At 41.3% G+C, this 14073-nt stretch overlaps 1 protein-coding gene across 5 annotated transcripts in view; it reads right to left on the bottom strand.

Moving 5' to 3' along the window:
* The window catches only part of SLC44A1 (solute carrier family 44 member 1), a 269831-nt gene that overhangs the window by 83640 nt on the left and 172118 nt on the right, over nt 1-14073 (bottom strand). For all 5 annotated transcript variants that reach the window (XM_033918433.1, XM_033918422.1, XM_033918450.1 and 2 more), the window contains exons 5-6: nt 10524-10617; nt 257-426 (exon numbers count right to left, since the gene is read on the bottom strand). In XM_033918433.1, coding sequence (XP_033774324.1) covers nt 257-426; nt 10524-10617 — 264 coding nt within the window. The remainder of the gene's footprint in view (nt 1-256; nt 427-10523; nt 10618-14073) is intronic.

Here is a 14073-nt window from a genome sequence, read left to right as displayed (position 1 = left end):
AAAAAACCTAGACTTAGACATACCATAAATGTATATACATTTACTAAAAGACAGTAGTTAAAATAGGTAAATGGGAAAAAAAAAATCAACTTATGCTGCAAATTTAACTTCAGTTGTTACTGAGCTGAAAGGCATTTTTAACCATATTTCCCAAGGCCTAATTTACCTGCCTCTAATCTGATACTGTAGACCACAAGGCAGTTACCAGTTACTAACACATCACTAAGCAAGAACTGATAATGAGAAAAACCATTACCTAGTGACAACAAGCAAAGTCCCATTATAATTTCTTTGCTGGTCATTACTCCACTAATCAGCCTGTGTAGGACACTATTGTCACTGACAAAAGTGATCAGGGCCTCTGCAAACTTGGCATAGCAGGAAATGTTCACAGGAGCACAGCGATGGAAGAATGGAATAGGTGCACTGGTGACACAAGAAAAAAAAAAAAAAAAAGTAAAAGAAAAAAAACAGAAAAAAAAATTACTCCTACTTAATATAAAAATGCCACAACAACAAACAAATGGAAAGGTGAATGAGCATAGCACATGCCAGCATCATTATAACAGCTTGGTAGCACAGCAGCTGCCATAATGAGAATGACTGTTGTAATGATGTTTAATGGATTTCGAAGCGGAAATGGAATTCACCATACATAAGAGAAGCATGTTCAGGCAACAAACAGCTTTATAAAGTATGTTGGACAGGGTTCAGGTGAAAGTGCAAGGTTCATGCAATGGAGTGCCTGCTCAGAACCCCACCCACCACCACCCCAACTATTTCTCACCCAAAATAAATATTTTTAAAATTCAGCTTAATCAAGAACCCTTCCCTCCCTCACGAGAGCAAACAAACAAAAAAAGAAATTTATTCAGGTTGTCAATTTACTTGCATCTCCTTTCAGGCTCTCTCACCCCCATCATCATCAAGAATCATAGGCATACTCAAGAAACACTGTTCTCTGTGCTTCTACTCTACTTAATGAACTATGGCTAAGGGCTTGAAGGATCATGCTACCAATTCACAGTGCCTGTGAAGTACTGCAACATATGCCTACCAGTGGATGTAAGGAGAAAGGTAATTCAAAACACACTGCCAAGAGTTCACATGATAATTTATTGCCAAAACAGCATCATTAAAGGCTTCTTTATATTCTAAGTTTTATTTTCAAAAACATTTTTTTGGGGGGGTGGCTAGCAACTCCCACTAAAGCAAAGCAAACTGATTCTTCTAAGAGTCAATGTGCTCTTGCCAGTGAGCAATAATGCATCTCATAGTTTCACACCACCTTTAAATTTCCACTGCTTAGTTACTTTGTCTAGGCAGGAAGAAATTGTAACCACCGTTCTCTCTACATTGAATGGAAATCCTCTACCTAAAGTTCTGTCGAGGGGGGGGTGTTGCTGTTTCACTATCACATGTTCAATAGTGAGAGACAGGCAAGCTCTGAAGGACTTCAGGGAACCTGTCTATCCCTAGGAATTGAAAACAATATTGAAGCACTACCCCCCACTGGCAGCAGTGCGGTTGGAAGACTCCTATTCAACTTAGAGAGACAGTGATGGTGACCTTGTTCAGTGCACTGATAGGATTGTCTACTAAAAAAGTATAAGCTCTCAAGAGAAGGGTCAGAATGCCATGCAGGTTATCACAACTATCATGTGGGCTTTTCCAGTGAACAGTGTGGTGGTCACTGCTTAAAGGTGACAGCTAGTAGCTGAATTCAAGGTCCATGAACTCAGAGTTCTGGAAAGAGCCCTGGCTAGGGACCATCACTGCAATGTTATGGGAGCAAAGATGGGTTACAGAAGGAGGGAAATATCCCTGTGCAGTTACAAACTAATGACCATGGTCCCATGTACCTGCCCTAGTTCCAATGTGAACTGAAAGGATTATGGAACAGAAGGAAATTGCCAGGTAGAAAAAAAAAAAAGAAAAGTTGATATATGAATATGTCATGAACAGCTGAAGAATGAGTTTAAGGAAAATAAGCCAAAGCCATAACAAGAGGACTTGCTCTCTTATTTTTACTTCTTTGGAAGAAAAAGTATTTTACTGATCAAATCATTGGGATTAAACACAACACTAAACACTGGGACTAAACATATTATTTATATAAAAATTTTGCTAAGAACATCACATTTATACTAAAATGACAAACCTACAACTGTACTCAAAATCTAAGGGAAGGCTTTCCAAGTTACAAACAGATTGATTAGGGAATAATTCATAGTAGAATTCCAGTTAACTGGCACTCGACCACCCAGCACTCTCAACCAACTGGCCCAAAAAAATGGCAGCAAAAAAAATTATTTCCCATGCTCCTAACCCTCCCCGCTCTCCAGCCCCGGCAGGGCTTTTCCTCTGCTGTGTCACTTCCAACGCAGCAGAGGAAAGGCCTTGCTGGGGCTGGCCAAAAGCAGCCTGTTTTCAGTGCTGCCTCTGCTGCTTCGGGAGAGTCACAGGTAAGAGATCCTGGTTCTATGGGTGAGGGGGTCCATCAGAAGGCAGACCCAGGGGGAGGGGGAAGGTGGACCAAAAGTTTGGGGGCAGGGAAGAAAGGACATAGATGCTGGGACCTGCAGGGTGAAGGGAAGGGAGATGAATGCTGCACCAGTAAGTGTTGGTGGGGGTGGGGGGGAAGAGGTATGGATGCTGGACCTGCAGGGTGAAGGACAGGGGAGGGGAGATGGATCCTGATGCGATGTCTACCCAATAAACTCTCTACCCCTACTGTAACAATTTTAAGTGTGTATGAGTGTGTTAAAAAATGATGTTAGTGAAGTTTACTAAGTTGAAAAGTTTTTTTGACTGCCATTTAACTAAAATTGCACACTGCATTTACAAAGTTGTTTTTTTTTCTTTGTCTTAATTTGCTTTTATGTATTGTATTTCAATATTAATATCAAGTCAATACAGAGTTTATGGTATGGTATGGTATGGGGTAAAGTATTAGTTAGGCCTATTTTTAATAGTAACTCTCAAGCAACCAGAAACTACATTTATCCGTCATCTACCAATCCCCATGGGTGCTGGTTAACTGAGAATCTACTGTATTTTACTTTATTCATTATGAGATCTTCATTGGGTGTTACCTAGCTATGGAATGGGAGTGAGCAAAATGACTGATCCAAGCTAGGAAGGCATCTGCTGATTACTGGGTTGGCTTAGATCTCAATACAAATGTGCCATCTATTCAGAATGACAGTGCATTGAAAAGTTGGTGACCAAAAGCAGACTTGCAGAGAGGAGCAGCAAGGATGTGGCAAAAGATCATGAGAAAGACAGAAAAGTAAGTTAGCAAAGAGCAGCAGAGCTAAATCTGTCAATTAGTACAGATACAAGATACTTTCTCCAAAATCCATATTTCGTTTTGGGTTGGGGTCTTTTATTAAAAAAAAAAATTCTCAGTTTTCAGAATGGTAATGTTAAGTTTTAAGTTTATTAGGATTTTATATACCACCTATCAAGGTTATCTAAGCGGTTTTACAATCAGGTACTCAAGCATTTTCCCTATTTGTCCCGGCGGGCTCACAATCTATCTAATGTACCTGGGGCTCTGGAGGATTAAGTGACTTGCCCAGGGTCACAAGGAGCAGTGCGGGGTTTGAACCCACAACCCCAGGGTCAGAAAAAGACAGACCACAAGATCATAAAATTGCCAAACTACTTTTATTTCAAAATAAGGCAAATATTAAATGCTTCAAGCACTTCAAACACAAACACGTTCACCATAGAACCTTCAGTCTGTCATATGCCTACCCTGGCTGATATGTCCCTGCCTCAAATTTTCATGCAGGACATATACAAAATAAAATATAGGCGTGCACATTCCAACAATTTTACAACAGGGCTGTAGAGTCGGTACAAAAAACCTTCGAGTCTGATTCCTTTACTCATGGTATCTGCACTTCGACTCCAACTCTTCTATTTATATACAGTGGTACCTCGAAATCCGAACACCCCAGAACTTGAACGTTTTGGAATCCGAACTTTTTTTTTGTAGTAAATTTTGCCCCAGAACCCAAACTCTGCTTTGGAATCCGAACACCCTGCACATTGTGGCCCTGATTCTGCAAAGTGCTCCCGATTGTAGGCAGCTGTAGGCGTCCTAGCTGTCTAATCAGCCAATCAGGAGGCACTTTTTCTAAAAAAAAAATAAATAAATGCTCTCCAGGGATAGCGGACACGGCTACGGTCGCCAGTCTCCCCTCCCCAACCCCCCCCTGACAATCGCGGCAGGAGGGTGCCTAACCCCTCCTGCCGACAAAACCCGCAATCGCTGGCAGGAAGGTGCTCAACCCTCCCTGCTGACAGAACTCGCCCCCCCCCCACCTGAAGATCAACGGCAGGAGGGTGCCTAAGTCCTCCTGCCGGACCCCCAATGGCCCCCCTAAGATCGCCTACAGGAGGGTACCCTCCCCCATGAAAGCCCCCACCCCGGAATCCCTCCTTGGGCTTACCTCCAATTTGGCCAGATGGCAACTCGCACCGTCCAGCCAGCAGGCCCACCTCCGTCCAAATGAGGCGGGCCCTCCCCTCCACTGCCCAACCCACAGGATCCTAGGGCATGATTGGCCCAAGCCTATAGCGGGAGGGACCTTAGGCGCCTGGACCAATCAGGCCTCTTCTCCCGTGAAAAGAGGAGACTGAGAGGGGACATGATTGAAACATTCAAGATAATGAAGGGAATAGACTTAGTAGATAAAGACAGGTTGAGAGAACGAGAGGACATTCTCTAAAGTTAAAAGGGGTTAGATTCCGTACAAACGTAAGGAAGTTCTTCTTCACCCAGAGAGTGGTGGAAAGCTGGAACGCTCTTCCAGAGGCTGTTATAGGGGAAAACACCCTCCAGAGATTCAAGACAGAGTTAGACAAGTTCCTGCTGAACCAGAATGTACGCAGGTAGGGCTAATCTCAGTTAGGGCACTGGTCTTTGACCTAGAGGCCACCGCGTGAGTGGACTGCTGGGCATGATGGACCGCTGGTCTGACCAGCAGCGGCAATTCTTATGTTCTTATTTAAACCTTGCCGCAGAGCAAACTGACTGCTTGAAACATGATCAAGTCAGAACTGCTGTGAGTCCTAATTGTTGTCTTTGCTTTTATAAGTTATTTTGGAAATAATTTTGGAAAATCCTTTTTGAAATTGTTTTCATAATCACAAGTATTTGGGATTTATATTTACACTGAGTGAATAATCAAACACTGCTCAATTGGATTAATGATTATATTTCTCCACTTTCCCTTTACTTAGTTGGAAGTAGGTTGTATTATGGTCCAACATTTTTTAGGAATATGTAAATACCTTATCTGAGGTTCTTTTTTTTGTTTGTTTTGTTAATTATACACAGAACTTCACCTAGTGTGCTGAATGCTCTGCTCTGCTCCCAACACTATGAGCATCATGAGCAGCGCACAGCATTCAGTACGTTGGCTAAAAACTGCTATTGCGGTTTTGTAAAAGGGGGGTTAGTGTATATTTTTTTTAAACTTTCAGTATATATTTTATAAGGGCAAATCAACCCCAACAGTGCATAAATTTATACACACAAATTTGTACCTGCTCTGCAGACAGTATAAATCTGTGTGCTCGCCACACGTGCCCATCAATTTTTATAAAAGAAACAAGTACTCTGCAACTTTGCCTTCACAAAAAAAGTATGCCCCCAAGAATGCCTACACACATCTGTGTAAATATATGCCTGTTCTTTCAGCATAATTTTTTGTGATATGTGGCCACAGAATTTATGAAGCTATTTTCTCAGTATAAAACAGACTTTGCACACAGAAAAACCTTTATTACTCCCTAGATATTCAACTCTATTAATTTAATATACTGACACTAAACATTCATTCTTAGGTGGATTGCATGTTAAAATTCTCTATAAAACCTTTCTAAAGGAAGCTATTTCCTGTAGATAATTCCATTGCTATAACCAGTACACTATTACTACCGTGTTTCCCTGAAAATAAGGCCTATCCCGCAATTAAGCCCAAGCATGATTTTCAGGGCAGGTCCTAATATAAGCCCTACCCCAAAAATAAGCCCTAATTGGATCGACCCTCAAAGTCCCTCCAAATGTCCCCAACACTCCCTGATTCGCTGGTGGCAATGCTTTCTCACCCATCCCCTTGCGCAATATCTTTCCATCCCTCCTTCCCATCCCGTGCAGCAGAACCCAGTCGACCTTCCCACCGCGAGGCCAACATACTTCCGTTCCAAACAGCAGTGGTACAGCACTGAACAGGCTGCTTCGTGGCCTTCCCTGCTGGGGCCTTCCCTATGATGCGGCAGACTCAAGACTTTTTTTATTTCAGAAATGTTATAACATCTGAAATTCAGTTTGTTTAAGGATGATCTGTAATTTGTATATTTGTTAACCATTTAAAGCTCTAATTTATAGGGAAGACGTGGCATACAAGAACAATGTTTAGATTAGATTAGATCTAACGCAACATAATGAAATCGCTTTCAGGGTTCTGCTGCACCGGGGGGGAGGGGGGAATAGGAGGGAGGAATAGAAAGATAGTGGACAAGGGGATAACATAACATAACTTTATTCTTCTATACTGCCAACAATCAAATGACTTTTAGGCGGTTTACACAGAAGAGAAACTGGACAATCAGCAAATGGTAAATTTTCCTAAGGTCTTAATGATTACTCCTCGGGAGATGCTGAAAAGATATATGATGGAAATTTTGGGTTTGTCTGAAAATATGATATCACCATTTACACAAGTTTACTATCTCCCTATTAATCAACGGAAACAACAACAAGAGGTTGAGCAAGAAAATTTGGATGTGACCACTTTACTGGAATCCTCGAATATTGAAAAGGCAGTCCCAGCAACCCTATTATTAACAGTGGCATTGGCCCCGGACAAAAACTGGTTACTGAGACTCTTCTTTAAAAATAAACTGAAAATATTCTTAGGAATGCAGATACAAATGTATCCAGATCTTGCCAGAGAAACCCAGAGGCGTCGTAAAAAATTTGTATTATTAAAGCCAGGGGTGTTAGCCTTAGGGGCAACTTTTTATTTACGTCACCCATGTAAATGCATAGTGTATTATTCTTCTCAGAAATTTGTTTTCTTTGATCCTTCCCAACTGGAGACCTTCCTGTCATTGTCTTGCTTGGAAAAAGAAAAGGATGATAAGACCTAGCCCTGGATTGGATGTTTTTTTGGGAGAACTTTGAACCCAGCTTAGATCAATCTTAGCTTTCTTTGTTTTCTTTCTTTTTATTTTAAACTGTCCTTTGTACATCTAGATCCTCAAAGTGGACTTGAGTTTAAAATTTAAGTAATATAATGGAGTTTTGCTTTTTTCTTCTTTGAAATATTGGTTCTTAATATTTTGGACTTAAATATGATGTACATGGTTATGTATCCTTAAACTTAAATTTTACTTTCTGTACAAGTTTATACTTGATAATTAATTATAAAATGATAAATTAAAAAAAAAAAAAAAAAGTACAACATGTTATCTAGACAGTTTAAAATTATTGTTAGAAATAAAACTTCAGTTAAGAAATGAATTTATCAAATAGTACAGTCAATTCCTTTTCGAAATGCACTGTAAGACTGCATGGTTCCGTTAATGGGTGAGAGATGATCATTGTTGACCAAAAAAAAAAAAAAAAATGATCTCCCAAAAATAAGCCCTAGTGCTTGTTTTGGACCCAAAATTTATATAAGACAGTGTTTTATTTTCGGGGAAACACGGTACATCCCAAGCGACACTGAATATCATATAACACAGGAATTTACTGGTTGTATAAATTCACAAACAAGCAACAAAGTTTAAATCCTGAATAAACTTTTCTTAACAAATGCAGATAAACATTGCGTGAACCACCCCCAACATCCTAGTGCTGCCCAATTCAGGGAAAACATTTTCAATCCAATTCAATTCAGTCTATTGAATTGATTTTTCAATTTTCCTGCCCAATCGAGTGTTTTTCTTTTCCAAATGTCCTGGCGGGTTTATTTTGTAGCCTCTTCACCTCCCTTTGCTCTCTCCAACTCCATGCTGGTGCTGTGGTATAAACAAAATATGACTTTTCCTCTCTCTGTTAGGTCCTAACTCACAACAGCTTTGGCAGGATACACATTTCAAATCTGACATATTGTAATCACAAAATAGAAAATAAATTATTTTTTCTACCTTTTGCTGTCTGGTCATTTTATTATTCAAATTACGTTGGTCCCTGGCTCTGGTTTCTGTTTGTCTTCTGTTAATTCGCTCACCAGGGTCTCCTGCCCATTTGACATTTTCTTCTTTTTCCAGGCTCACCATCCATCTTCCATATCTGTACCTTCCTTTCTATTGCCACATCCAACATTTTTTTCCCACATTTCTTTGCCGTTTCTCTTCTCTCCCTCTAACTTGTGCCCTGCACATTCACTGTCTAGTCCCCTTCTCCCCTCCACTATCATGTGAACTATTTCTTTCTCTCTCCCCATGCATCCCTGCCCTCCACCCTATGTCCAACATTTCTTCCTCTCTCTTCTCCATGCATGTCTCCCTGCCCTCTCACCCCTTTCTACCTCTTTGTTGCATCTCTCCCTTCCTTTCCTCCACCCCATGTACAACATTTCTTCTTCCCATCCTCCTGAGCAGCAGCTTTCCATCCCTCCCATTCCCCTATGCAGCACTTCCCAAATAACCTCCTCCCCCCACCCCCCGGTGAGATCTGACAAACTGTCGGGCCTCCTAAAGCAGTACAGCAGAAACAGTGCTCTGAGCAGGCTGTTTGCGGCCTGCCCCGCCAGGTCTTCCCTCTGCTGTGTCATCAGTGATGCGGCAGAGTGAAGGGTCTGGCGGGGCAGGCCTCAAGCAGCCCTTTCAGAGCACTACCTCTGCCGGCTATCCGCTGCCACTGCAGTTTTAGGAGGCTCGGAGGTATGTCCAGTCTCACCGTTGGGGGAGGATTGGTTACTGAATTAGCGAGTCCAATTTGTGGGGAAAACAAATCGATTTGAATCGATTCACTGAAGTGAATCGACTCAAATTGGCGAATTGGGCAGCACTACCACACACACATACACAAAAAAAGTAGAAGCACAAGGGCATGCAACAGTAGCATAGATGTAAATGGAAGCAGAGTATCTTCAACCTGCCTGGGCTCAGCTGCCTTTTACTACATTGAGCAACTAACCAATCAAGTCCCATAGCCATTAACATACAGCTGTGTAAACTGCAGCGACGCATGCCAAAGCTGGGAAACACATGGAAAGATGAATAACTACTTTCCCCCTACCCTAACCCACTTCCAAAATACAGGTAACTGTGTATATACTGTAATAAGGCTGATATGTTATCCAAAGTGTATTCTTTAACCTCTAGTAATGACAGATTCTTCTTTATGATATCTGATGTTGTGCACTACTTGTATTATACATATTTCTTCTTTCATTTCAAACAAAATATTTGAAAAAAAAATAAAATAAAAAAATAGACAGCTGTATTGAACATATTTTTTTTTGAAGTCTTGTGTCCTGTTATTTTGGTCTCTTGACTACAGGCTGCATATCTCTGCACAATATTCCTTAAGGAGATTACCTAATTCCTCCTGACAACAGTTTAGGCCTTTGAAGCCGGGAAGCACATACTGAAGGTGGTTACTATTAAGCCAGATTTTAATGACAACTCTCATAGAGGTGCTGTTGCCATGTTAATCCACTTTAAATTTATTTATTAATAATTATGATAGGGTAGATGTTAAATACCTGCTGTTGCTCAGGTAAATCCTGTTATTTTCCCAAAGGAGCGACAAAGAAAAAATTATATCTAAAAACATTTGGCTATAAAAACCAACTGTAGTATAAAACCACATATTAAAACGAGTACAAGCAGGCTATCACTATCAAACAGGATGAACTGTTGAGCCTTCTAGAGTTAGAGAGCTGGGGAATACTAAATCTCCAGAAACCAAAGGAAAGGACACAACCTAAGTCCTAACTCAAAGCAGATGAAAACTCAACATGGATCTCCTGTAAAGCAGGCCCAGAGGTTTTCCAATGTCCAGCTCCTGCTGTAGCTTATGGAATTACATCATATCTCAAAACAAAAGAGTTAGGACTGTCAGCTACACAGCTCACCTTGCTGGTGTCAGGTCAAAAGCACACAGGGACAAAGGCGCGCGCTGACAATTGAGCGCAGCGCGCGCCGTCGCGCCACTCTAAATTACTGTTTTTAGTGCTCTGACGGGGGGCGTGGGGGGGAACCCCCCCACTTTACTTAATAGACATCATGCCGCGTTGTGGGGGGTGTGGGGGGTTGTAACCCTCCACATTTTACTGAAAACTTAACTTTTTCCCTGTTTTTAGGGAAAAAGTTCAGTTTACAGTAAAATGTGGAGGGTTACAACCCCCCAAACCTCCCATAACGCCGGCACGATGTCTATTAAGTAAACTGGGGGGGTTCCCCAACAAAACCCCCCGTCAGAGCCCCTAAGCACTGTAATTTAGAGCGGCGCGCGCTTTTGTCTTTCGCGCCATTGTCTATGAACCCACCTTGCTAGTACTGGAAGTTTTGGGCACCAGGTTGATGCTCTTTTATCCCTGGTGTACTGAGATGGCTTCAGCTCATAACTGCAGAGTGCTGATCCTGTAAAGAAAAAACCTCAATTACTTTATAGGGAACAAATTGTTCCAAATTCTAACACATTCACTCGAAGCAAGAAGTGCAAGAAACACTTAAACCTAGTTAGAAAACAATGTGTGCTGAGAGAAGACAAAAAAAAAAAAAAAAGAGCAAGAGGAATAGTAAAACGTAAGAAAGAAGAAATATAAAAGGATGAAGTGACTGAGGCTTTTGTAGTAAATTTTGCCCCAGAACCCAAACTCTGCTTTGGAATCCGAACACCCTGCACATTGTGGCCCTGATTCTGCAAAGTGCTCCTGATTGTAGGCAGTACGGATGCCCACTACCTTATGCCACCAGAGGTCCCCGGGGGGGGGGAAGGGGGAGGGTAGAGAATGTTTGGGGAGCACCTGGCGCGGGAGTGGACCTTCGGTGGTAGGAGGGAGTGGGCATCCCTCCTGTCAATTTTCTTTTAGGGGGTATTCGGCATAGCAGAAGGAAGTGGGCATTCCACCTGCCGTTTTCGTTGGCGTGGGGTGGGGGGCCATTTTGCGGTGCTGGTTCGTCGGGGAGGGAAGGCTGTCATTAGCAGGTGGGATGCTTTTTTTCTTTTCTCTTTTGTATAGGACAGATATTTTGCATGTGTAACATATCTGTGCCATTGAAAAAAAAAGAAAAAAACCCCCCAGGCTGACCTGTCAGTAACACAGTTACTGACAGGTCTACCTGTCGGTTTTTTCCATCGGCTAAAACCCCTGTGCTTTTGTTTTGGTTTTTTTGCATAGCCACGCGATATTAGTGCATCAAGCAATTGGCTACTTTGCATGGGGCTTTAGCTAATTTGCATGGCCAGATTGGTAAATGGGTGATCGAGGGGGGAAACATGCAGTGAGCCATTTTCTGAATCAGGTTGGTAATAGCGATCATTGCTAAAGCTGTGAAAACAGGTTTAGCAATGATCACTGACTTTAGTGCATTTGGGGCTAAGTGCTAACATGTTTTAAAAAAAGGCTTACCACAAAACTCCAGAAAGCATTTTATAGTAATCTGCCTATCACCACATGCTAATCATGAGCTTTTTAAAAAAAAAAAATTGGGGGGGGGGGGGGGGGGGGAGGGGGAGTGGGCATGGGAAGTATTATCCAGCTAGCACATTCACATAAGACATGCTTACTGGATAATGCTGATGAGATACTAATTGTTCCCACATTAATATTTTTGCAGATCTCATGCACTAATGGAAAAATTTGCACAGGACCCACAAAATGAAAAAACAAAAACAAAAAAAAAAGCCATATTTTAGCAATGCAATAGAAATGGGCTTCGTGCACGAGAAAGTTCCACATTAAAACACAATAAGCCTAATACTTAGTGTATCTTAGTAAAAGGGCCATTTGGTGCATTAATATTAGCTATAAAAATTCATACAACTATTCTCCTATAGCCAGGCTATTGCTTTGTTTTGTAAACTGAAGGCAGTTTCTTATGTGCTGCAATTTCTCTGGAAGCAAATTCCAAAGTTACAGACCATTCTGACTACTCCTCCCCCCCTTTTTACTAAACTGCAATAGCGGTTATTAGCGCAGGAAGCCACGCTGAATGCTCTGTGCTGCTCCCGATGCTCACACAGAGTTCCTATGAGCGTTGAAAGCAGCACGGAGAATTCAGCGCTAATAACCGCTATCACGGTTTAGTAAAAGGGGGAGGATACATGCAGTCAAGTAATGAATCAAAGGATGAGGAGACTTATGCAATCAACAGTTTTTGCTTTCTTATTTTTAATTGCTTTGAAATATTTCTGTAGTTGCTCTTTCACCCTGCAAACTGTCCAATCCCTATAAGGTAACCCCTACAAATGCCAACTGCCCCAACATCTTGCAAACTACCTCTAGTGCAAGAAAATCTACCACCTTGCAACTAACCATTTTAATCCACATATTTTCCCCTGCACACTGTCCACAAACTGCCTCATTCCCTAAAACTACACATCCCCCAAACAACCCTCCGAAACTGCCATATCATCCTTCAAACTACCCTACCCACAACTGAAACAAATACCCCACCCTCCAAAACTACAGTGATATGTTAAAGTTTTTACCCCTCACCTAATTTCACCTGTTATTGCATACATCATATAGAATGGTTTTTGATTCATAAACAAAATGTAATAATACAGAAAGGAAACCTGAGTAAACACATAACAGTTTTTATATTATTACAACCACATTCAAGGAACAAAGTTTTTCAACACCCTTATGAAACACTAACTGCCCCCTGAAGTTACTCAATCATCCAACTGACCACATATTTAATTGATAATTAGATTCAGCTAAAACCTCACTAAATACTGAATCTTACCTAAGTGTGAATTATTCACCATAAGGGAAGATTAGGTTCTTACCCCAATAATCTTCTTTCTAGTAGAAAGGCATATGAGTCATGAGCCACTGGGTTATTCACCTCTAATCATGAGATGTGTAGAAGGAATCATCTATATTTTTTGGCTCCACCTCCTGCATCCCTGGGCTGTGCTGTAGCTCCTCAGTTCGTAACAAATCAGTTGATAACCACTATAAGAGGAGAAATAACCAGGATTGGCACAGGGACTTCTCTAAGAAAGCCAATTCTGTTCTGCTCTGCAATGATTTAAATTAAATAAATCAATGTTAACAGGCACATAACCTAAAATAAGATGGAACGAATAAGCTATCCACTTAAGTATTTTCATTCTCTTCCTTGCTTCTTTGCAAGTGAGAATTAAGCCATTACTCTTCAGTCCTGTCTGATAGGAAAAACACAAACATCTGGTAATACATACATGTTTGAGCCAGTAAGAAAGCTAAATGAAATCTGACAGGGCAGGCTGTCAAGACTCTTATGCCTTTCTACTAAAAAGATTATTGAGATAAGAACTTAATCTTCCCTTCTAGTGCAACAGGCATACAAGTCTTGAACCAGTGGGATATACTAAAGCAATCCTCTGAGTCTAGGGCAGGATAAATGAGCCTGTTGCTAGCATCGAGGACCCAAAAGTGGCATCCTTCATTTGAAAAAGACTCACCTCCTGTACATTAACGCCATGGAGATATTTAAACGTCTCTATCATATCCTCTATCTCCTGTCTTTTTGAAGATACGATCTCCAAAACTGCACACAGTATTCCAAATGGGGCCTCACCAAAAACTTATACAGCAGCATTATTACCTCCCTTTTCCTACTGGTCAGTCCTCTCTTTATGGACCCAAGCATCTTCCTGGTTTTGACCATCGTCTTTTCTACCTGTTTTGCCACCAAACACAATCATCATTGCCTTTTCTAACTGTTTTGCCATAAGACAATCACCCACCCACAAATCCCGCTCTTCTTCCGTGCACAAAAGTTCCTCGTCTCCAATACTATACCTTTCTCCCAGATTTTTGCAACCCAAGCGCACAACCCTACATTTTTTAGCATTAAATCTTAGTTGCGTGACCATTTTTC

This window comes from Geotrypetes seraphini, chromosome 1, assembly GCF_902459505.1.
Source record: "Geotrypetes seraphini chromosome 1, aGeoSer1.1, whole genome shotgun sequence".
Classification (NCBI taxonomy): Eukaryota; Metazoa; Chordata; class Amphibia; order Gymnophiona; family Dermophiidae; genus Geotrypetes; species Geotrypetes seraphini.
Note: the sequence above shows the minus strand (reverse complement) of the source record. Positions and strands in the feature narration are given on the sequence as shown.